Source organism: Cuculus canorus, chromosome Z (genome assembly GCF_017976375.1).
Source record: "Cuculus canorus isolate bCucCan1 chromosome Z, bCucCan1.pri, whole genome shotgun sequence".
Classification (NCBI taxonomy): domain Eukaryota; kingdom Metazoa; phylum Chordata; class Aves; order Cuculiformes; family Cuculidae; genus Cuculus; species Cuculus canorus.
This window is the reverse complement of record NC_071441.1, coordinates 16,447,005-16,473,506: the sequence shown is the minus strand read 5'-3', so window position 1 is coordinate 16,473,506 and position 26,502 is coordinate 16,447,005. Positions and strand designations below refer to the sequence as shown.

General features: G+C 35.1%; 1 protein-coding gene across 9 annotated transcripts in view; it reads right to left on the bottom strand.

Moving 5' to 3' along the window:
• Positions 1-26,502, bottom strand: part of FCHO2 (FCH and mu domain containing endocytic adaptor 2) — a 95,498-nt gene that overhangs the window by 50,713 nt on the left and 18,283 nt on the right. For all 9 annotated transcript variants that reach the window (XM_054053701.1, XM_054053703.1, XM_054053706.1 and 6 more), the window contains 3 exons: positions 22,811-22,915; positions 17,736-17,834; positions 16,531-16,627 (listed from right to left, as the gene is read on the bottom strand). In XM_054053701.1, the coding sequence (XP_053909676.1) occupies positions 16,531-16,627; positions 17,736-17,834; positions 22,811-22,915 (301 nt within the window). The remainder of the gene's footprint in view (positions 1-16,530; positions 16,628-17,735; positions 17,835-22,810; positions 22,916-26,502) is intronic.

Genomic DNA, 26,502 nt, shown 5'->3' with positions numbered 1-26,502 from the left:
AGCCTGTTCCCAATTCTACACTTAAAGGCAGCCAACATACCCCTCTCCTCCCCTAGCCCCTGTACTTATACAACTACTTCAAGTGAGAGACTAAAATCTTTAAAATTTCAATTAAAAACAACTGGAATCAAAATGAAAACTCAAACACCAAATCAAACTTCACTCCTGCCCCAAAACACACCTGGTAGCAAGTGCTCTAATTTATTTATTTCTATTATGGAGCGATGATTATTCAAGAGCTCCCACCACAAAAACAAGAGCTGTACAATTTCCAGGGTGTTTTTACATAAAATAGAAGGGGCACTTTGAAAGCATTTTCCAGAATCTTCATTGTACTCTTTTCAAAATGAATGTCATACTCTTAATCTTAAGTAGATGGCTGATAGAAAAAGATCTCGGATACAAGAAACACGGAGACTAAAAGCTTTGGTGTGATTTTAAATAGTACACTCTAGCAAATCACTATGCTGCAGTTAGAGATGACACAATGGAAGTAAAAAATAATTTAGCTGTGCAGCAGCATTGTGAATTACACAACTGGGATTAATTTGTATTTGATTCATGCAACTAAGTAACTCAAATAGTTCTATCTGTAATGTAACCTCAACTATGTATATTTAACTCTTGCAGTGCAAAATTGTGCTTGACTCAGTATAAATGCTATGCTTTCATAGGCATTTCTCAAATCTGCAAATGAAAAAAATTATGTTTATGTCAAGCAAATAGACAACTGAGAAGCTGACAGTGTAATTCAATATTCGCTGACGTTAAGCGAATTTAATTATTTCAGACATATTAGCCAAAATGTACCAGATATTTTCTTTGTAATTTTGCGGACTTCTAACTCTTTTGTTTTTCTAAAAGGTGTGCTCAAAGTAATGACTTGTATTTACTGTAATTAAGACTGAGCCTACACATTTTTCCCTGCCAATAAGAAAAGTTCTGAGCGCTCATAAAACTAGCAGCAGGATGAGAATGTGGGAGTACAATCCATCAATATCCCATCCAACATAATGTAATTGTCTGGCCTCCAAATGAAGCCCTTGAGAGCAGAATAGCAAAAGGCCAATCTCAAATGGCAGTTTAAAATGCCTTTTCAATTTCAATTATTAAAAAATTTCAAATGTAAGTCTAAATATTCAACATAACAAGACAAAATACAAATTCCTAACAGCTCTCTCATTCTACTAAATGCTGTAAACAGATGAGTATTTTAAGCTGGTCTTCCAGTCCCTCTTCTTTTCTCTCCACTAAATTCACAGTAAACCAAAGTCAGCGTGCTCCACAGATCAGCAAATCTGGGTATCTCACAAAACAAAAAAACATCAAAAATATCCAGAAAAACAGATTTAGGAACTGTAGATGTTTACATCCCCATACTGATTTCATCAACATTTTATTTTAGGCATTTGAACTCTATTGTTAAAAATAATTTGAGCAAGAAATTCAGAAAAATACTATGAAACATATGAAGAACAAATCAATTACTTCTTCAGCACTACACTTCAGACAATACATTTTTCATCACTCTGCTAAGGATTCAACTACTTCTGTTTCTTGCTTCTATACACATTCCCAGTTGGGAAAGAAAAAAAAACAAAAGCCAAACCAACCACAAACACTCATCCCCAAAACAAAAACCGAAGGAAAAACTGTAAAGAGAGATGTAAATGTATTTTTAGAGAAAAATAGTACTCAAGCTTCTTCAGAATACCATCTTTTTCTTTACCCTTTCCAGCTACTACGACTGGTTCCCAGACTTTTAAGACATTTACACTAATGATTAAAACAAATACTCAAGGCACAAGTAATACTCATCCTTACTTCAGATTAGTATCTTTAACTGCCACTTATAACCCAATTAGAAAGCAAAGTTTTTCTTTAACAACACATCCTCATTTCTGTATTTTGTCCAACATTCCTCCTTGAAGCTGGCTTTTTTTACAGCCTGGTAAACTTTTTATTTAAAGAGACAAACATTCCTGCTTAGTAAAGAAATGGACAGATATAAAGATCAGATTAGAATTTTCAGTTACATTTAACCAAAGCTGTTATAGTCCCTCGAAAAAATTCATGTCACTCTTGCATCAATGTTTTCTTTTCTCATAGGAAAGACTGTAAAATGTAATCTGAAAAAGTGCCATTTACTGAGGAAGTGCTTTTGACAGTAATGCAATGGAAGCTGGGCAAATAATTCCAGTATGCAGGTCCCACTTTTCACTAAAGTCTATAAAAATAACGTGGAAATTTTAAGTACTCTTTCTTCTTAATGATACCTATTAGCTCATTTGTGCTTCACCAAAATGGCCAGTTCCCATAGGAATCCCTGCTTCCCACATGTGCTCTTTCCTTCCCCTGTGTCTATTGGCTGCTTTACTGAAGGAAAGAAAACAGCAATCATGAAACCAGCATTTTCTTACCATAAATTGTGTGAATCAGCTACAATTCAAAAGTATCTTCTTATCCTAACTTACTTTTCCTACTTAACTCAAATTTCTGTAGAGTCCTTCATCCTTTGGAATCTCAGAAGTTCAAGACATCAGTGGCTCTCACTAATGCATTCATAACCAGTAAAAATTAACTTCAGCATTTTCCTCCGGTGCCCAAAGACGTTCGCTGGTTTTGTAAAATTTGCACTTACCCTCACTCTCATAAATACAACACATACCGCGTTATTGCTTGCAGCAAAGGTAAATTCATACACTTTGCTTTTTTGAGCACAGCAGAATGAAATTTGCAGCAGTTTTTAATTTTCTTAGAGTTTTGTTCTGTAACTTCAGATCTCCCAACAGCTCTGCTTCCTATATGGTTTCTGTAGAGGGTACCACGTTTTCCCTGGAGCACAGTATTTTTAAACCAAAATAACATAACAGAAGTAGATATTTTCTACAGTGCTCTATGGTGAACCAATTTATAAACAGTGACAAGCTTTTGGTAGCCCACATAACAGCTGGAGTCTCCTGTGGGCAGATGTCTTTGTGCCCAAAATGGCAATAATACTGTAGGTCAGCCAGAAGCATGTACTCCGACCACACTGTCTCCTGCTACAACCAGCTACAGTCTCCTACCCAACCAAAAGGCGTTAGGCACACACAAGCTATAGAAGCATAGCACTGTTGAGGAATTTGGATACTTTCTCATTAAAATCCTTTGCACTGTATCACAATAACTTTTAGTAACAGCTACGTGAAGATTTAAATGTGGATGCACTACCTTTCCTCTAAGAGGCAGAGAGGTTTTCTCAACCATCTTTACCCAATTAATGAAGCATAGACAAAGGCTTCATATGAACACGAATTTCAGCTCAAAATCAGGAAGATTATAATGGCCAAATTTCTGAAGCAAGTACACAGTTTCACTGTCTGTTGAAACATCCAAAGAAATAAAACCAGTTATTTCACATTTAAGAGATATTGCTGATGTTGGAGAGTGAAGTCAACCCCCGAAGCAGTTTCTAGAGTCCCTGCCACATGGTAGCCCAAAGCACTAAAAAGGGCCACCTAGGTGTTATCACACTGCAATAATGATGATAACAACAGTAAGAATAACAATGATAACAGTAATGACAATAATAATTTTATTCTGCAGTACTACAGTCAAAGCACCGAGGTTTCCTTTGTTCTTCTTCTCATAACAAGACAACAATGTGAATTGAGAAGGAAGCTTATTCTCAAGCATTCATGTGAATACAAAATAAAATCAAATAACTAGAACAGCACTGTAAAAATAAAAAATATATTTTAAGACACTTGCATGAGTAAGTAAAAATTACAGCATAGATCTGGTCCAAGACTTGCAAAAGTCTCTGAATTAATGCATTAAAAATGGATAATTTCAGGCTTAAGCTAATTTTTCTACAGTCTGGTCTGTTACATTGTTGCATTGTTACATTGTTATTACATTGATCCATGGAATGGATCACTATGGCCTAAGCATTTAAAATACCTGTTCAAAGACTTGAAAGTATTTTTTTACTGTATGTACACTGAATAGAAATAAATAATACAATGCAAAAATAAAGTTTAGCCATTACAATAGAAAGAAATGTGAGTAGCTGGTGGGATTTCAGTCACTTAAGGATAGATACCTAGTTATCATGATGCTAATGAGAATTCAATATTCTACAAAGGGAGCAGGTATCAAAAAACCAGTAGGCTCTTCTAATTATATGTAAACATTCCCACTGTCGCCTTAAAGCATATTCCGAGGCAAGCTGCTGCAGCTCACAGCATTCTACCAGCCTGATTAGGAGGCAAATGGATGATGATTTTACACACACATGGAAGCAGACAGCTGCTATTTGACAAGAGACTAAAGCAAATAAATCAGGGATGGGTCAGTTCTTAGACTCTTGATAGTAAGGAAGCTTTGGTTTGCTAGAACACAGAAGGCAAAAGTAATATGAATACATGGATATTTCTTATTTTAATTAACATGACAACTTAAAATAAGTGACAGTGGTATAAATTAAACACCAGTGAGACTGCAGTTCAGCATGTGTGTCCCAGACTGTTCAGAAAAAACATGTATTATTTTTCTTATTACAAGAGGCATGTGAGTATGTGGGCTTCCAAGATATTGAGAAGCAAAGTGGACGGGTAGTAATAAGGAGATACTGATCTTATTCAAAGATGAATGAAGAAAATATAATTGTGCTCTAAATAATATTACAGCATCTATTAAATATTTCACCTATGTCTATGGGAACAGTATTTTCAGACTATCAAAGACAACTAGAGATCAGAGTTTATAAATAACAACCTTACACCTGCTAGTTAATTTATCTACTAAGTGACATCAATTATCTTGAAGACAGTCAAGTTTGTTGCCTTGGAAAGAGTTACAAAACCTATCTCCACAAAACCCCAAGGACAGGGGTTTTTAACCTACCTGTATACATTCTTACATAACACTGCGAAGGATACATCAGGAGAATGTTTTGCTAAGGTCAAAACAATCCCTCAACAGAGGGAAAAAGAAAAAGTTTTACTGTTTGGATTCTTAAACAAACAAGGCAAATTCAAAAGCCAACTACTGTTACTACGAAGGAAAACAATATTATGTCATACACTGAAAAAGATCTCTCAGTAAGTATATCAATGAACTGGAAAATTCTGCAGAGCTAAAAAGGTAAACAAATCAAGAAGTCAACAAATCAACAAAAACCTGTTCTACATTTATATCTACTTTGGAAACTGTCCCCTTTCCAGTTTAAGGGGGTATGACAGAAGGAAAAGTTATCCTATCCAAGCATATATTTTTATTAATTACATTTAATTTTCAATAATGAGAAACACTCAGATACTCAAAAAAAACCCAAACCTGCCCTTCCCCCCATCACGAGGAATCAGTTTACACACACGCATGCATACATATAAACATTAACATATCTGTTTCAAGCAAAAGCTTTTAAAAAAACTTGGTAAATCTGTACTTGTAGTTACAAATACAATAACAAACCATATTCTTTTTTCTGATAAAAACAAAAGTTTGCCTCTTTGAGTGTAAATCATGCATGAAAGGAGGACAATTTTTTTTTAAACTGCATATGCTTCACATGCTGCTTCAAATGGCAAAGCTTTGCGTGCCTGGCTCAGTGCCAGTTGACAGCTCAGCTGGATATCAATGCACATTCTGACCCCCCTTGCAGCGTGTCACTTCTGAATTGTTTCCGCAGTAGAAAGTTTATTCAACCTCTCTCTCAAATTCAGTGGACCGACCATCATTCTGCTATTTAATCATAGCAGAACAGGTTATTTTTCTGACAGCACTAAAGCCAGACAGCAATTCCTAATGAACAGCTTGATACAAGTGGAATTTCGACTGTTTTAGCCTCAATTAATTCTGCTGTCAAAACAAATGACTGATTTTAGTGTTTAGATGTTAAGCTGCATCACAAAGGTCAATTTTATATGTACACAAACATATAAGCAATTTTTTTCCTACTGTCATCTGATCCTGTGACATGTTTATAAAAAAAGTCAAGCTTCGAAATTTAGAAGCCAAGAAATCAAAATATATTTTCTCAACACAAGTTAGTGTTCGCAACACTAACTTGGCCATACATGTAATGACTTTATTAAAAGATAAGAATTCTATTTTTCCCTGCAAAAGGACGTCTTATTTTAGATTTAGAAAAAGAAGAAAGAAACACAAATTCAAGCATAGCTTATTTGGAATGCAGACTAAAGATGGACGGCTGTTACCATCTTCGAGGTAAATAACATATTTGTGATACATTTATTATTCTAGTACCAGACTGCCATATCCAAACACTGGTTTGTGGATTTGGTCAGCTCTACTTTCCCAAAAAGAAGAAAAGGTACAGAAAACAGAACCGGCAGGTTAACAGGCCACTCTGAAAGAAAATATTAAAATAATACTGCTAAAACTGTACCCTTTAATCTAATAGTACAAATACACAGTTCCACCATGGTAATCACTGAATTTCCGACTATTCTTTGCTACATCCTCACGCTCACATATCAGCCTAGCTGATATATTGTCTCTAGAGACGTTTAAGACTTGACTAAATCGCCTTTTTTAAAAATTCACATTGAAAAAAACAACTATAGCATGGTGATTGTACTCGTTTCGAAAATGAAAAAACAGACCTAGTAGCGGCAGCATAAATAACTACCTTATCAGTAGTAACATATGTAGCACTTCCAAGGAAAGTCTCTTTTTAGATGAAGAAATTAACATACAAAGAAAGCATCCATTAAACAAGCAATAGATTCTAACTCTGATTATATTACTAGGCTGCCAGCACTGCAACTCAGTTCACCGGATCAAAGGAAACATTCTTCATTTCAGGCTCTTCTGGTACTGTGGGTACAAGCTCGATGAATACAACAAGCACACTTGTATATCTCAAGGGGCAGTATATCCACGAGGCTTACAGAGCAAAAACAAAGCAGAAAAGGACCGTAATATGAGTAGCTTTAAAATAATAATAATTATCAATTAAGAAGTTTATCAGCACCAAGGAGAGAGAAGATTTTTTTTCTCTAAACTTAATAGGTGGCAAACACCTTCAGTTACAAAGAAAATATCTTCTATCATTCAGATAACACAAGAATTTTCAACAAGAGACATTAAACACATGCCCAAGGCAAAGAAAGTTTCAAGTTAAAGATCCAACTAGCCTGCAACACCTGAAGATGACAACAAACACTGGACATTTCAGTTGCAATTTATGAAAGCATGAGATCTGTGAGCAGCAAAATTAATGTTGGCTAATACGCCAATCCCCAGAACACAATGTTCCTCAAAGCACCATCCTACACACAACTTCCAGTCCTTCTTCTCATTCTTTTCTATTCGTCTCCCACCTTATAAGTATACTTCCACTTCACCACATTTCCTTTCTGGCTGCATAAACAACAGGATATACAATGTAGATGGGTTTAAACTATCCACAGGGAAGTGGCTGGCCAGCACACACATACACACATGCAGCGGTTTGCTCACTACATTAACTTACATCACTACAATTGCCTTTCTCTTACATGGCATGAATAGTTTGGGTCCTTCTCTAACTGATACCTCATTTTCACAAAGTTTTTGCAGCTTCTAGTTTTCTGTCCAGCTGGGTTGAAAGTAGCAAAATACAGGGAAAGCTGTATCACTGTGTGTAGGAAAATACTAAGAAGCAGTAGAACTGCATAGGCCCAGGCTATAAATATTAAGTATCCATAACAAATGGCTATGCCTGCCTGCGTGGTGCATAATTCACCTGCTGAAGGCAGGCTATGCAAGTATGCAGTGATGAAAGAAATGTACAGACACCTTTAAGCAGTTTTCATCTTAAAGAAGAGTCTAAGATTTGGGAACACCAGATACTGTAAAAATGATATATTATAGCCCTCATCTTTAAAGACTGCTTCAAATCATCATGTGTTTGTAACAGCTACACCTTGTCCCTGTAAACCAAGAGGGGTATTGTTTCTTACTTAAGTTCTGAAGTTAAATCCATGAAATTATCAGAGGTTAATACTTTTAATGGAACTTGTTTCCTAAAGAGAAAAAAGAAGATGATATATTTCATTGTATCTGGAACTTTTCAGACACAAAAATCTTCTTTCAGTTAAACAGAATACCCTCCATGGGAACCTGTTTGTGCTTTCAAAGTGTTAACTTATTTACTCATACAGAAGATTCACTCTGTGGAGAAAGAAAGAAAAGTATATGTGCTTAAGCACCTCTCCACCCCAACTGTAAAATGGGAAATACTAATTAGTGTACAGCTTCCACACATGTGCCATAGATAAGCAAAGAAAGTCAATGTGAAATTCTTCCTGATGTGCTGCTTCTTTGAGTAGGGAGAAAGATGAGACCACAGAATAACTATGAGAGACAGGTTACTAAAGATTACCATAAAATCCACCTTATGCCCAAAGAGCAGTACAGGTTTGACGTTGAAATATGTCTCAGCATTTAAAGACACAAAACATGCATACTATTACCCGTAATAGTATCCAAGTGAGTGGTTGCGAAGACAAGTGCTTGTGACAATACCAGGACTTTCTCCACCTGTCTGTGCTTCCTGAACCAGGCTATTAAAAATGACACAGAACTACACAAACCCCGGAAGGCCTGGATCAACCATGACAGTAAAACAGAGGGACTGTGTGAAATTAAACTCCCAGGGCTTAGGAAGAAGTTTAATGATAGTAACAGCACTTCTTATATTGTTTTCCTACATATACTCTTTCCCCCTAAAAGGGCAACCAATAGAGAAAAAAACAAACCCATTTCAACATTAAATAGAGTTTAAATTACAAATACTATTGATAAAAGATAGGAAATTTCAATTGTATTATTATGGTAAACCCTGAGCTTAGCTCTGTGCAGCTAGCTGGATTAGCTACTGCTCAGATGTTTTCCTTTTCCGTATCCTCATACTATTCAGGCAATAGGTCAAGGGGTACCCCACTGTACCTTACATTGCCAAAATATAGACAGATCAATATCCATCATTTAAAATGGAATTACTAATACAGAAGGCCACTCAGGCGATCTACAACAGACGTAGTTGATTAGACATTCAGTTCAATGCAGAAATTGTCCAATAGCAGTTTGTCCTGGTATAATGTATTGTCACACTGCAATGTTATTGTCAATGAAATCATGAGTTAACTATAAGAAGAGACCTGTGCAACACAACTTAATGACGACTAATACTAGATAGAATATTTTATGCAGTTTCAATTTTATTTCAATTTTTATTTTCAAAATTATTTCAATTTTACTCCCTCAATATTCATTCCATATCAGGTAATGCTACTTTATATAACTTAAGTACAGACCTTTATTATGTTATTAGCATAAAACACACCTTGGCATTATTCTCAGGTGCTTAAAAGCTCTTCAATAATGTTTTTTCTTACCACAGTAATGCCTATCTTGACTACTACTGCATTTTCTGATGACTGTCACCTAATTAACATATTTTTCCTACTGAAGTTACTGAAATGGACATTGCTTTGGTCCACAGACCAGAAAAATTATTTGCCTCAGGTTGCAATTGCTCTTATTTGCTTGTAGCAAGAAAATTCAAAAGGACCCAAGAGTAAATCTTACTGAGCGTGTAAGATCACTCAAAACCCAGCTTTTGCCCTGCTGTATCTACAGATGCTTTCTAAGGTATTCTCATCAATGCTACTAGTCATGTACTTGCTTTAAGAGACTTTTTGAAGTACAGTTATAATTCTTCAGACAATCAAAAATAAACAAACCATAATCTAAAACAAATTTGCAACTTCAGTAATTATTAAATTAATATGTAATTATTAAAATGTAATCTAGTAGATAAGAACTCCTGAAATCCACATCAGCTTTGGCAGATTTATTGTTTATGAAGGGATCCAATTTTTACATGCGAAATAAAACAGGCATCTAGGACAAGAATTAAGATACATTTGCGGGTACAACTCTTGAGCTTGCATCTCCTTACCGAAAATACAGTTCTACAGCACACAGCCCTTAAAAACTTCTTTATCTGCTTCAAGCCCAGCTTCTCATAAAAATCCTCAAAGATATCCACCCTCCATTTCTTCCGCTAACCGCTGAAATATAGCAATGGTATGTCTTCCTTTACAAAAAGTACTTTTCTGAATCCCTTGGTTACTGTCAGTGTTGATAAACCAAACTCATTCCTCAGTCTTTTGTGTAGAATTACGTGCAAGAGTGAGCTCTGAGAAACTGCGACACTTCAGGCTATTTATGCACCTAATTGCAAGTGTTGGCAGCATTAAAATATTCACAATATTTAAAGAAAATACTTCATAGAAACATAAAATAAATACTTGCTTTGTTATACTTCCTTATGGAAAAGAAACTCAAAGATGTCATGCAGAGCTGTTAAAAAACTAGTATTGACCATTTTCAGTGTTTACTTCCATCTACTTTGTTCCTGTTTAGTGTCCTAGGAAAGCATTTTCATAAATGCTAAAGGATTAGGTTATCAAACAAACCCATGGGAAAAACAATGCCACAACCAGCATGGTTTTAAGTCTTTCTCTCAGAAGCAGAGTCTATTACTCAAGCACATAAAAAGCTAGTACTTTAATCAAAGCAAGCTTCAACACTCTCTGGCCCTTGTTTTGCCTCTCAATCTGTGGGAAAGGACTAACCTCTTCCTAAAACTTCTTAAGAGGAATACAGTTCTTCTTAACCTTTTCTCCCCCTATTCTACCTTGTTCATCCTGGACATTTCTTCATTACACAGAAAACATGTAGTTCTCCATCACAACACACTATCTAAATAGGTATATTAACATGGTGTGAGCACAAATGTGCATTTACAGTATTTGCACCAGTTATTTGCACTAGCATCACAGCTGTAGTGCAGGTCATGTTAATGCTTTTGCATTCACTTTGGAAAAAACACGAGCAGTATGTTTCATACTGGCAATGCTGGCAGCTAATGAATTTATAGCTAATCCAGATTGCACTACTCTGCTTGTCATACAAATAGTAAACATTATGGTTTATCAACAGTTTTGTAGCCTATGAAAAGTCCACTTTGCTTTCAGCAGGAATGCCATACCTAAAGAAATCATTATATTTTAAGACTTCAAAATACAAAAACACAGAAAGTGCTAACCCTCCAGACACCTAAGTTTCATATGCATTCTCCCACGACAGACAAAGACCAACAACATGTTGACAAAAGATGCCAGGATATTTTTTAGCTTGTGAGGCAATGGAGTCTGGACATTATAGCTGTCCTAAGTCACTGATAAAATTCTCAAGTCTAGGCTGCTTGATCGCCTTCTCAGAAGGAATTTCAAAATGACAAAACAATCTGGATTGATGTCTCCATTTGACACCCATGACTTTAAACTTTCCCATGACTGGAATTATCAGGAGCTTTGAGACAATTTCTTTTTGCATGGGCAAATAAAGCAAAATAGGTTTCAGCAACTCCAAGGCAACAGACCAAACATTTTTAACCAGGATTAATGATCAATTACAGACCAAACTGTCAATTTCTAGATTTGGTCGAAGAAGCAAATAGAGTATCAATTTTACATCTGTACTTTTCTGAATCTTTTCCAGAAAAGATTGGAAGCCCAATTAGATTAAAAGGACTTACACTATTATTCCTAATATCTAAAAGGAGAAGAGGGAGAAAAGTCAAATGCTTTACAGTATGTGCAAAAGCCAGTAATAGCTGATCAACAGCTATTGTGGATAATAAACGTTGTAAAGAACTTCTGTTATAATTTAATTTGAAGAGCTTACAGATTGCAGGCACTAATTTTACAGTATTTTAAAAAATACAAACTACTTCTAGCACCTTCACAAAGTTCAAATTTATTGGATGGGTAATGAAAGGAGACAAGAAGTATTTTTAAGGGCTTGTGTTTTCCACAGCCCAAATTCTTGATGCTTTTACTGGTACACTTAGAAGACAACTTGGATGTGACTATTCTTTGTGAGACCTTCTCTGTCTACTTGTCCGTTTCAGTTGTAAAGCACGTTCTGACTTACTCAGAATGTGAAACAAGGATCAAGGTAGCACAAAGCAATGACATTTTTAAAAATCATAATTAAAGGATGACCCAGTGCCTTTCTTACACTGAATAATGGCACAGCATATGCAACAATTGCCATCTGCAGATCATCATTTTATTGAAGGGATGAAAAGCCAGCAAGGATTTTGGCTTTCTATTTTTGTCTGTATTACAATAAAAAACTTTATTTCCTCCTACTAAAGTTTTAAGAGGAACAACTTAAGAAATTACCAACAGCCACTAAAAATAACACCAGAAGAAAGTAATGAAAACAAATAATCTAGATTGGGCCTTTGTTCCTGGTTTTTGTTTTTTTTTCATAATACAGGATAGCTGACTCTTCTCATTTGGCCTTCAAGGTACCTTCTGGGTAAACTATGTAGTAGGCAAAAACTAACACAGGGACAAACACAGTTAGTGCCCTCCATACGAAAAGAGGGTACAGTAATTCAGTAGCTAAAAATTAAAAATAATTCATGACCAGCTACAGCTATACAGGCATTCACTGATGTCTTCAAGCACTTAGATATTATCCAGCCAATTTTAGAAATAAGATCTAGGAAGAACACGAGCTTGTACTTCCTAGCAGTTTCTATTTCATACAGCATCAACTTTTCATATTGGAACAAACCATTTTTTAAACAGATTATTAGAAGATTGATAAAGCTAGAACACATTTATATGTCATTAATTTAGAACAGACATTATCTCCACTACTGATATAACACATTTTGGGTGGAAGAAAAGCAGATACTATTCTGTCATGCAATATTTGAATTTTCCAAAGAACATGGAGAAACATCTTGTTACAAACATAAAATTGATTCATTAGAAGTGGCCAACAGGTTTTGATGAACACTGCAGGACCACGCAAGTGACAAAAGCATCTTCTAATCAGTGGTACCCAACTTGTTATTAGACCTAACAGCAGGAACACATTACAGCAGCACAGAATAGATTGTGTTAGAAGAGACTTTTAAAGGCCATGTACTCCGATCCCTCCTGCAATAAGCAGGGACATCTTCAACTAGATCTGGTTGCTCAGAGCCCTGACCAACCTGACCTGGAATGTTTCCAGCGATGGGGCACCCACCCCTTCTTTAAACAACCTGTTCCAGTGTTCACAATCCTCATTGTAAAAGATTTTTTCTTTGTAACTAGTCTAAACTTGTCCACTTTTAGTTTAAAAATGTTACTCCTAGTCCTATTGCTACAGGACCTGCTAAAAAATTTGTCCACATCGTTCTAATAAGCCCCCTTTAAGCACTGAAGGCTCTCCCAGAACCCTTCTCTTCTCCAGGCTAAACAAGCCCAACTCTCTCAGCCTTTTCTCATAGAAGAGGTGTTCGATCCCTATGATAATTTTTGTGGCCCTCCTCTGGATCCGATCTATGTCTATCCTGTGCTGAAACTCTAGAGATGGATGCAGTATTTCATGTGCAGAGTGGATCAGCAGAATCACCTCCCTTGACCTGCTGGCCATGCTTCTTTTGATGCAGCACGGGACACAGCTGGCTTTCTGGCTTTGCAGGGTCATGACCAGCTTTTCATCTGCCAGTAACCTGGAGTCCTTTTTGGTAGGGCTGGTCTCAATTCCTTCATTCCCTAGCCTGTACTGACACTGGGGGTTGCCCCAACCCAGGTGACCTTGTACTTGGCCTTGTTGAACCTCATGAGGTTCACAAGGGGCCACTTCTCAAGCTTGTCCATGTCTACTTGAATGTTAATAAATGGTTCAGAGAACATATTAAATTCTGACCTGAAACCTTACTGGTTATATTGCAGGTCCTGCCAGCTCTTCTTACGTTTACCAGTGTTTTACATTTGAGTGGTGTTTTTTTCAGCTATTTTTTTATATACTGAACAAATAATGAATACAACTTCTCCAAATACTGTATTATTAATAAGTTTAAACTAAAACCTAAACTAAAATTTTAAAAATATCTAAAGTAAATTCTGTAAGAAGTAGGTGATAAAGCTGACCAGATAAGTTATTTGGGTAGTAGTTAAAAAAGAGTGATTGTAAAGAAGTCCATAAATGAAGGCAGAAAAACCTCACAACACATTACTGCTTGCAAGAAATGTTATTTGTACTAGAAAAAGTATTAAACTCTATAAGCTTCTGTGTATTAAGACTTCAGGTGAAAGAAGTTAGCCACCAGAGGGAGCCCATATAATCTGGTACAACAGACATCGTTGTACAAAGTAAAATTTCAGATAAGCAGATGGGAGTATGAAAACAACTGCCTATATCTAGAAAACTACTGTAAATTCTTTATAGTTGATGCAATAAAACAGCCCTCCTCTGAACTTCATTTCAGATTAATTCTTATTTTTACAGATAGAAATGAAAGGAAGCAAATTCTGCTATGAAGAAATATAACTAGGATATACTGAAATAAACTAACATCCTTTGTTCTACATTACCCTTTAGTTTATTTTGTTCCCAAAATTCAGTATTTCAGAAAGCAGCCCACCACTTAACATAGTAGCCCACAAATAATATGGAAGGGAGAAGGTCTACATAGCCCTGGGGGATTTTATAGTATTACCTCCAAACAGATTTAAGACTGGAATTGAAAGCAACAGTGACAGCCATAAGACATTTTTTCTACATTTGTTTTGTATGCCAAGTCAGTATCATTTTTGCACTGAATATTCACATTTCTCTGAGGAGGCATCTCCTTCTCATAGAGAGATGTATAAATACATCATACAGAGAAAGACTTCCAAGACTTACTCCATGAGCTAAAACACCTTTCTGTTAAGAACAGTTCTCAAACACAGAGAAGTATTTTTTTTAATAAATAAAAAGATGTCCTTATCACATTGGATGTTTCCACTTCATTCTCAGAAGACTGGTAAATCTTTGTAATTTTCAAATCTATATGATTCTAAGTTTACAAATTTAATATACTAGAAGTAGTAACCATCATTAACATCATTATGTTAAGTACTCTGTATTTCTGTAGTCTCCTGTCTTTGACACTGCATAACTTCTTGTGAATTTGTAAGCTTTCTGCTGAATTTGCATGTGCTTTCCCTCTGCACCATGACTGCTTTTCAAAATTGATACTAATACAATAATTTAAAACTGTAAAAGAAAATTCAAAGTGCATACATTTCCACAGTACACATACTATCTCTCCTTAGAATACTTTGGTATTTGAAGTGTTAAAGATATGAAATCCACTACAGCAAAAGCTTTTATTTGGTCCCAGAGAATACAAATGAGATTTGAAGAGCCCTGTAAAGCAGAAAATAAGTACAGAGTGTGTATAAATTCTCCCACTAAATTAAAAAGTGAAGCATTACTTTTCTTACGATTACTACACTCACTAATAACATGGATGAGTTGAGGCGCACAGTGCTTCAGGATATGTTAGTGAGTGTTTTTGTAATTCAGTGTTAGAATACTAAACACAAGATGAAGACCCCCTAGCCATAACACCTTGGCAATAGCTAAAGAGATCTGAACTATGAATTTTCACGAGCTTTGTCCTGATTTCAGACCAACTGAACTTGAACTCCTAAAGTTCATACTTTCTCTTTCTTAATCTTTACTGAAAAACTGCAAATACAAAGCATACAATCTTACCTCATCCCACTCCAATATCAGTATTAGTGGATTACAGGAGGAATATAAAACTGTGAAAAACACCTCACAGAGGCATTGTAAGATACTCAATAACCATATTTAATCATTTAAGATAAACTTTCAAAATTTATGCTGTTATGTATGTCCTTGCTCTGAAAAAAAGCCTTTGTGCTTCTACATTAAAAGACAGAGATTCTAGTCAGGGCTCTCAGTGCTGAAGAAAACAGAGAACATGAAAATATTGAATTCCTGTATTCAAACAATATCGACTGTATTCTTGCCAAAATAGCAGAGTGAACTCTTTATTTTTCCTGTAATGCTAGATACATAGTACTGTGAGATTGCCTTGCTATGCCAGTCTAGGAAAGCCTTATATACTACACCCAACAGCAGTATTCTCTCAAAGTACTACTCGATTTGCTGCTTTGTAAAGAACTATCTACATACAATCCATTAAAATGCATAATTTTGTAATTCAATTCAGTTCAATAAGCAGCTTTACAGATATCTGTTACAAATACATCCATAAATTTATATTAAATAAAGTTTTGAAATATAATCTATGTAGAAACATATAGCAAACAACATAGTTTGTGCAAGGAATTTCAGTTTCCTAATTTCGCTATGTACCAAGGAACAGTATAGCTTAAAAGCTTTCTTACAGGCCTACACAGCTGGACTCAAGTACAAATTGCCATGCTTTATGAACACAAATACTACCTGTACATAATAAATAGTGTGTTACTCAATTTCTGTGAATCATTTAATATCAAAGCAAATAAAGTCTGAGAATTTGAAATTGTAAGTACATTAAAAATACATTAATGAACTAGGGTTTGCTTTTTTATTATGAATGGAAGTCTACAGTTTTAAAAATAACATTTCTTAGTCTCTTGTTTTTAATCTTACCAGGTCTTTCCTTGCCAGTTCCTTTTGACTCAGCAAATTTCTCTATTAAGCTCTCAACTGTCGTATTTGTCATGTTATTAATAAACTCTTCATGCACCTTAAAAAAAAAACAAAACAACCCAAATACACAAAAAGAGTTTAAATACCAGTAACTGAAAGAATATAATTTACTTTAAAAACTGTTTTTCTCCAGAGTTAGGGTTCAAAATACTTCCCTTTAAAATACAGTACAGAGCTTCCAGAAATTAACAGGCATTCTAGCAAGGAAATCCCTTCTTTGTTTTAGGAGCAGCAAGTGCATATACAATACAGATACAAATTAGGAACGAAAGAATACAGTTTGATGACAGGGCTAGGATTTACTTCCATTTCTTCCATCTAAACGACTCATATATATATAATTTTCTGAACTTGTCAGCAACACGTCCCACTACAATGTCAGGAAGGCAAGCAGTTTCTTAAGCCAGCGCCAGTTAAGGGTGTGAACTGTTACTACATCATTATCACAACTCCCACCTGCTTGAGTAAAAGCATAACTGTTGTAATGTTTTTGGTCTGACAAAGCAATAACTACGTTGTTAATAAGTTTTTCCTACTAGACAGTACATATACAGTCTAGAAATAAATAGCATGACCCTTGTCACCATCAAAAAAAATCAAAACTTAGGAAAATAGTGACTTAAGTGTACACAAATAAAACTACACTTCAAAACATCTAAAAATTAAGGACTACTTATAAGTTTTAGTAATTAAATCAACTTGCACCTAAAGAAAAGATAATATAAAAGCTCCTGTTACCGAAGATCTTTTACTTGCAAAACCTGACTGTATAAAACATTTGGAAACTTTTCAGAGTGATACAATTTCAAGTTTTAGCCAAAGAAAACCGCAAATATCCCAGTTATTTGTGAAACTGGTGTTAATTTAGTGTTTGGATACAGGACATGGAAATACATTAAAATATTCTTCCAATTGTCAAAATATTTTATTTTTTATTAAGGTAAAACTTATTCTGACTTGCTTTATAAGAATTGTGATACTGAAATTATAAATGTAACAGGAAGCCATCAAAATTTGAGCTCATGTTGAATTTACCATCATTTGAAGGACATAATTACTACAAACATAGTAAGGAATGTTCCATTTAATAGTTAAGAGAAACACGTAGCATAATCCAAACAAACAAATGATAATATAAAAATTACCTCTCCTATTTGTAAATGAATTTCTTTTATGGTATTTGAAAATGATTCTATAATCTCCTTCATACGAAGAAGGTGTGTTTCTTCAATGTCTTGAAATTTCTGTAAACCAATACAAGCAATTAATCATAATGAAAATATTTCTCAAAATACTAATCCTTAAGTTTTAATTCTACACACTAAATGGGGTTTTTTTTCTTTATGGCAATTACAACTTTAGGGAAGGAAGATGCTGAATTCATAGTTATGAGATAAAATGCTTTGAAATGTGATAAATCCTTTTAAAGCCACTATCCAATATACTTACTTACTCTCTTCTATCTTGATTTTAAAAAAAATCTGACCTATTTCTACCAAAATAAAATAGGGCTACAGGATGTTTAAAGAAAAAAATCTCTTTTTTCAATTACTGAAGTGTCTTGTTTTCTTATCAACGTATGCACTTCTTTCTTAGCACCCTCTCTTCCCACTCGCAATATACCCAACACTTTCTTTTTTCCTAGTTAAATCTGTCTTTTGCTTATTTAAATATTATTCCTTTTGTTTGATCTAAACTCACTGTATATAACCTTTGCATTTTATTCCATTTTACACAAACTTCCAGCTAACTATCATTTTAAGATCACTTCCAATGTTTTCATCCTTCTCTAGCCAAAAATCAGAACTAAAAATATCCACATCCTCCCCAGCAGTGAACCATCTTTTTCCTGAAATCTTTGTTTACTCCTGCTCTCTGCTAGTTATCTTCCTATTTCTGTAACCACCTTTTCAAGTGTGTCCAGACTCTGGAGCACCACTTACCCATCCCTCCAGTTTGTACAGGATTCTCTGAAGACCACCTCCACATTTCACACTTCCTGCTACTCTGATTCACAAACACTACTTCATATAGACAAGTCAAATATCTCTAACATCTAACCTCTTAATTTTCACTATACTTGCATACCTCTCTAGCCATCAATCAAGCAGATTAACACGTATTTTTTCCTCTCCAGGAACCACCTTCTTAATTATAGACTATATGGTCACCCTCTGTAGCCTACTCTATGATGTTACTTCTCTTACTGACTGCCTTATTGTATAAACTGTATTATTTTGCTTTCAAAACTATCAACCATCCATCTCTACAATATTCTCAGTTACCATCAGTGTGTCAAAACATGTACACAATGTGTCCTTCCAATGTGTGCCTGTTTCCACTACCTCATTTTAACCAATATATGCAATCAACTTTTGATATTACGCCAATGTTGTTTCCTTCATGTTCAGTTTGAGGTTCCCATAAAACTCTGCAAAACAGATGTACCGATGTCCTTTAAACTGTTCTCTATAATGTACATCAAAACAAACTGGTCATTCAGAATTTTTTTTTTCTGGTCTTTTATGTCACTAGCAAGAATCTCACTCCCTGTTTGCTTTTTTCTTGTTTATTGTTTTATAATTAAGATTAAAAGTGTTTGAAGTAGAGCCACCTTGGATTTTTCAGTACATAACAGAAAGAGATTCTGATCAAAGAATAAAGTTAGGTACCATAGTTCAACCACATAGTTCATACTACAGATATAATCATTAACCAAATTGTTTACTTTCAGTTTTGAAAGATTGTCCCATTTAAAGAGACGTACTGAAACGAATCCGTGACAATAATGACCCAAAAAATGAAAACCACTTCTTATTGTTTTAAGCTACAATACAAATGAAAAATCAGAGTCTTTAGCTATTCAACTAAGTACACACAGCTTAAGTAAGCATAATTCCTTTTCATAAACCTATATGTTTCCTTTAAGTTCTACAATGTTTCTAAAAGATGAATTACTACTCATTCTTGAACTTTATTTATATACAGACTGCTCTATAACAGAATCATCCAAAATCAACTCTACTCAGTTCTAGATAAGACAGAAGACTTTTTCAGTTACTTCATACTTTCCAATAATTGACTGTGCTAAGTGGTTTCAAAAAATGCTTCTAGCAAGGTGGAAAATCTGGCATGTGACATGTTAACTCCATAGCAACTGCATAATACAACTATAGCTTTACTCAGAAAAATCTTTCAACATGAGGAATTTCTATCAAATTAATTTCTAAACAACAGCGAACTACATTTTCCTACTTCTTTAATCACAATAGAACCTTCCATATTGCAGCAAAACCAATAACTTACAACTCAAGATTAGCAAGATTAGTACATTATTACCTGGACTAACAGCAGAACAATTAAAAATGTTTGTCCTCAGAAAAACAGTACGTGACCACTACAAAACAGATTTAAGCTAAGCCTACTGATTTTGCACAGAAACAGTTGACAATGCTCACACTCCTCATTGATTTTTTTTTCAGAACTAGTATAGTGCAAGTGATACGTAATCTATATTAATATAATCTAGGTTGTGCTTCCCATACAAATGGGCTCCCATATATTCATGGGTGTTCTTATTTTTCCTACTGCATCATCTTTGAAGATGCAACCAAACTGTAGATGCAGCTACACGGTACTTCAAACAGATTCCACAGATTGGATTTATAGATAGCCATATTTATTAAATTTTTTTCTTATTGTTCCAGAGAGCAATAAGTCAACTGCTATAAACTCAGTCCCTTTCTTGTAAGGTAAGGAATAGACAGCAGACAGTTTTTGTGAGACTAAATAAAGATTTAAAGCAACCTGACTGAACTTGCTCTGCAGTGGGTCAGAAGCATTCAAAGGATCTGTTTCAGTGAGGGTTCAATAACTTCCAGAGTGAGGTAAATAAGAAAGAGAGCAGCAACTTCTTGATCCTGAAAAGTCACACTTGTATATGACTTAAGGCAAATACATGGAACGCTTCAGTATTTTTTTCTTGTATTACTTGATTTCTTTGTAGCAAAAGGTAAGATCTACAGAAAAAACCAGGCTTCACTGCAATTTATACAAACCACATAATAATGGAGTAACTGGAATGCTTACTGAGCATACAACAGTTACATTAACAGGAACACTACAAAAAAGTTACCTTTTTGTGTAGTAGCAGTGTGTGTTCACATATGAGTTTGATTCCACCTACTCTTATTTCTGGAAAATCTCCAGGAGGAATATTACACTTGAGTGATTATTTTGTTGTTTTTATATTACACCTGTTTCCTTCAACTGTTTCCAGATACATATTGGTGAAATTTAAAACGGTGGCCTAGTCCCCGAATTCAGAAGTGATTGTAATCACACAGGCCAATTCAAATCCTAATCCCATTCAAATTCCCCAGTGATAACTGATATGCAAATATTTTAAGTTACAGTGAGAGACACACAATGCTAAATCAACAGATGTAAATGTGTAAGGTGGATACATATGCAAGTGAGTCCAGGCTAGTGTCACATGTTAAAACAGCTTAAAGATGCAATTCTCTACCCCTGCTACCACACTGCTTCTACCTTTATGCCAGCACAAACGCTTTTGTGATCTCTTAATAAACCGGACTGCACATCTCTTCGGGGTTAAAGCCAACCTTCCTTCATACATTACTTTTAGCTGGATTAGTTCTACAGGGTAGTTCCTCACACAAATACTTGACAAAGGAATAAACATCAAAACACGACTACTGCTACTTTTGAGAGCAATACTAACTTAAAACATATACTGAAAACATAGTTTCCTGTATCAGAGATGAGCGAAAAGTACAACAGGTCTTACAGCCTAAACCACTACTCATGCATTTTCTTGTTGAACTTCTATTTCTAATAAAGTCTTAATACCACAAACTAACTGCAATCATCACTGTTTTACAGTCCACCAAAAAATAAAATAAAAAAGACCTAAAATCACAATTTTTAAAAAAAGAGAAAAAACTAATGTAAACTCGAACACAATTTAGTTCAAACTAAAAAGGGTATGGAGTACAGCTCCTTCAACTGTAACTATGTTAATTACACTGCACAAAAGGATGTCTTCTGCAAACTCTTCAAGGAAGGACTGTCAGGACTCCTATTAGCAGTAGCATGCCTGAGCACTTTGTTGCAAGTGCCTCCTCTAAGGGGTAGGAGGGAAGCTGGAATGTGATATAAATGGTATCCTTTCTGTAACAGCTGTGTTAAGTATCTGTTCAGAAATGAACTAGATTAAATTCTAAGGACTTCTCAAAGTTGGAAAGCAGTTACAGTTTAGGACAGGGTAGCTCTTTACATGTCAGCCTACCCTATCCCCATGCCGTGAAATTTTAACTTCCAAGAAGTCAAGGAAAGCCCTAACATTTTCCCACCTACATGTTAAAAAAATATGACTATATCTCCCTAATAATTTCATCTATGCCTAAAAATTAATCTCTGAAACTAATAAAAGGAGTAAAGAATTTTCAACCAAAAAGACAATTTCTATCTTATAAAAGCTTTACTAAATGCAAAAACATACACAAATAAACATGAACCATTCCTCAACTAAATATTACTACTAAAAGCAGAAATTATTAAGTTTTATTTTTTAAATCTAGGGCAGTATAAAAGAAGACTGCTATCAAGAGATTTGAAACAGAAACTTCTAAAACGTAACAAGAAGCAGCATATGCAATCATAGGGAGAACGTGATATCCTCTGGAATACAGATTAAAAGTGTCTAAAAAAAATCCAGAAACTGGAACATATGTAAGGACCTTTCACAACCTCAGATAAACCAATGGAACGCACTTTACCAATCTGTAACTAAAGTGTTTTGCTGGAATGATAATGAAAAAAAATATGACGAACCCCAGTATTATAACCCCTGTGAATGAGTTCTGAGTGTCCAGCAGCTCACAGGATTCCCCACATGATCTCAATGCATCTACAATTCTTCAAGAAGTTAGTTTGTTTTCTTCGTAAAAATTGCATTAAAAGGTCTTTCTAGAGTGCTAGTGTTCAACTGTCATTCAAGGGCAGTGCCGCTACAACATGCACGGTCAGTGTTTGCCTTTAAACCATATGAGTCCTGACATTACTGTTCATATCAATTTCCAAATGAGATCATTCTGTCTTGAATCAATTTTTCAAAAGCTTTGATTTCACTATCTTCAGAGATTAAATAAGACATATTAACCTATTTTAAAGATAACCCCTTTAATATAACACTCACCTGTGCAGTTTCTGTCATTTTCTGTTCAAAATCAGTTTTAAATGCAGCATATTTCTCCACATATAGTTTGTAGGTATCTGTAGCTTTTTTTGATTTAACTGCTGCCTGTAAATCAGTACAAAAAAGCGTCAAATGTCACACACTATTCAAAGAATGCCTAGGATGCTCTACTAAAAAAAATATTTAGGGGCATATCAAAACAGTGAAGTGGCATAACAAAATTTTACCACCAAGTAACTCAGATTCAAGCCACTAGGGATTTCTATTTAAAGCCATACACAAACCACATAAAAAGATAACAAAGCTATTATCTCATTTAAATCCATTCCCCTTACCATCAGTGTATAATTTGTAATATGCTTATTTTGAAATAAAATTAGTATTTCTGAAGTTAACTAAGTAGTTCATATTTAGACCTGGAACAGAAAAACAGGAAGAGAGCAGGACTGGAATACAAAGCAAATGGTTATCTGTGCAATTTTGAAAGAGTCAATGATTAAAAAAAAAAACCAGGAAGTTATAAGTCTCTGTTAGAAAGGAAAGAAAAAATTCAAAAGTACAGGTGTTGCACTAATAGAAATTTTACGATTAAGAGATACTTTAAATTTAATTTAACGCAGAACATACTGATGGTCAGATTCATGCATCTTGGTGTTGTTTATAATAGTCCTTTTTGGCCTTATAATTTATTGAGTTTTTTCCGTAATTAGCTAATCGTCTTTCTGGGAATTATTATTCTTGAAAGACAAAACAAAACATAGGAGAATCTTAATATTACATGGAGAACAAAACTGAACAAAACGATTGCTTGTGGTAAAGTTATTTTCAAATTTTACTGCATGACACTTGAGACAGTTTTTCAAACCTTGCTATTTGCAAGTTTAAAAGACAACGAAAATAAAAATTGTCTTGAACATGAGTTTTTTAATTCTTTGTTCAACACGCCTACTTTATCTCACTGAAATTTCCTGTCAGTTGTAACTCACAAGTACTTCTGAACTATTAACAGCAACTCTGTATTTACCATTTGTTCTAGTTATAAATAGCTTTCCTCCTCTCTTCCCAATTCATTTCACCTATCCCACAGTAAAACAAGACACTATTTCTCACTTTCAAAGACTTGTAAAGCTGATCACTATCTATAACTTCCAGATCAAATAACGCAAAGATGCTCTCCGGAAAAGAGAGTTATATTCAGCAACTTCCAAGAGAAAAATAACTGAAAATCACGAGTAACAGTATAGTATTAGCACTTATTCACATGAAGAAACATCAACCTGGACTTCAAAAGCAAAGGAACCAAAAATACAGTTCCATTTTTCCAGTTACAAAGAAATCTTAAGCAACTGTTAGTCACATAGTCTCCTAAACCCTTCACTGTATGAACAATATGGATCCTTCAGGCAGCATGACAGGTTGTATCAAACCTATTGGTTAACTTGACTTGGATTTTACTTCATGATTCTCACTCTTGTACATTCACACAGGAGAACTGCCAAGAACAAAACACTCCTATCTTTTTACCAAATGCCACTTACTACACTGGAAGAGATAGGTGCTGCATGAACACTAAGTTTTAAAAATAATTAATACCACTTTGCAATAAGATGATTCCAAACCTGAACACTGAAAAGGAAGGAAATGTCAAGCTAAAAGATTTCAAAAATAAGTTTTGTAAAGCATTACATCATTGAAACCCATATGCATGAGATTTTGACAAAACCAGAACATTCTCTGACTCTTGTAATCATGTTTAACGACAAGTAGTGTTACGCGCTGAAGAGCGCCTACAAAAACCAACTACTCAGCAGGACAGACAAAATGACAAAACACGTGAACACTGTATGATTAACTAGTAATCTTTCCTGAAAACTGGCTGTGTCTACTCTCAGGTGCAGCAATTGCTAGAACTCTGTTTAACAGGTTTACAGCAAGTGAAAGAATAAGGATCAGTCAAGAATTTTTTGTCAAGTCACCATAAATAGAGAAGTTCACATGTCAGAGAACAACAGGAAACTATTACATAAGTTAACGTTAACTTTCAGCTGCAGTGAAAATTGCAAGCTCTCAGAGACCTCCTCAAATTTTTCAATAAGGTATTTCTGCAAATATTTAGCTTTGTGATAAGCTCTTAGAGTACTTGTCCTGACCCCTTGCTCCTGATAGTTATTCTGCAATTTTGAAATAACACATTTTCATGTTGTGCTGCAAGTAATATACTTATTATCTGACAAAGGAAAAATAAATGAATATAATATTTGTCACCAACTTTCTGAAACTACAAGTGTAAACTTGAATAGAGACTTGAGATTTGATGGTCACAGTTACATTCTCCCACTGGAAATATTTTTTAGGTACTTGCTGAGCATTCACTATGGCCTAATTGTTCAAACAGAAGTATCTAGGGAACACGCATAGAACAGCATAGAATGGCCTTCATTCTATAGTGCTTCCTCTTTCTTCCTGGTACATCCTAAAAACAAGCATCCCATCAAGCTAACTTTCCTACTGAAAGGTTTCAATCACAATAATTCAGAAAAATATACTTTGAACAGACTGGCAGGAAAAATCTGCCAACCTACATACTTCTGATTCATGTCTAGAATCCAACACTGACTTGTCATTTGAGACAGACACTAGGAAAAAAAAAGGTAAATTTTTTTTAAAGAAAAAACAATCAGAACATGGTCAACAGGATCACTTTGGTCATCAGTGAAAAGAAAATTACCAACTCTATATGCTCTATCCATCTAGCACTACAAAAGACACTAAGACCATTCTAACAAGAACAGAGTCCTAAACAAATCTGGTAACTGAAATGGAAATAGGCAGATTTAAAAAGAGAAGGCATTATTAGACATGGGCAACATGATCTCCTTCCTTTACTACTTAGACTCCTGAAAACAGGAAGAAGTTACAGCTATGTCAGCAGGTCAATGGAGGTGATCCTTCCCCTCCACTCAGTACTGGTGAGGCCACACCAGGAGTGCTGTGTCAAGTTCTGAGTTGTCCATTTCATGAATAGAGTCCAGTAAAGAGCCATGAAGTGTCTGGAGCATTTCTCCTATAAGAAAAGGCTGAGAGACCTGGGACTTCAGCCTCAAGAAGATAAGGCTTAGGGGAGATCTTATCAACAGATATAAATATCTGAAAGGAAGGTACATAGAAGACAAAGCCAGGCTCTTTCCAGTGGTGTCCAGTGACAGGACAAGGGGCAATGGGCACGAGCACAGGAGATTCCCTCTGAACATCAGGAAACACTTTTTTTCCTATGAGGGAAACTGAGCAATGAAATAGGCTGCGCAGAGAGGTCATGGAGTCTCCACCCTTGGAGATATTCCAAAGCCATTTGGACATTGTCCTGGGCAACTGGTTCTAGGCGGTCCTGCCTGAGCAGCAGAGTTGGACAGGATGACCTCCAGAGGTCCTTTCCAAACTCATCCATTCTATGATTCCATGAATAGACCAAACTCCCCCAAGACTCAAGGACACTACTAAATAGAACAAGACGATGCTCACTCTTTGGGTTATTGGTCTATGGAACTGGAACCTTTTAAATTAGTACCAAAAGTGATGTTAATTTGTTTTTCTTCTTAATGGAACAGACTTTGAATACCTGTGTAATTAGCTACTTTATCTCACTGAAGGAACAACACAAAACCTCCTACTCCTTAATTCAATAACAAGCACTG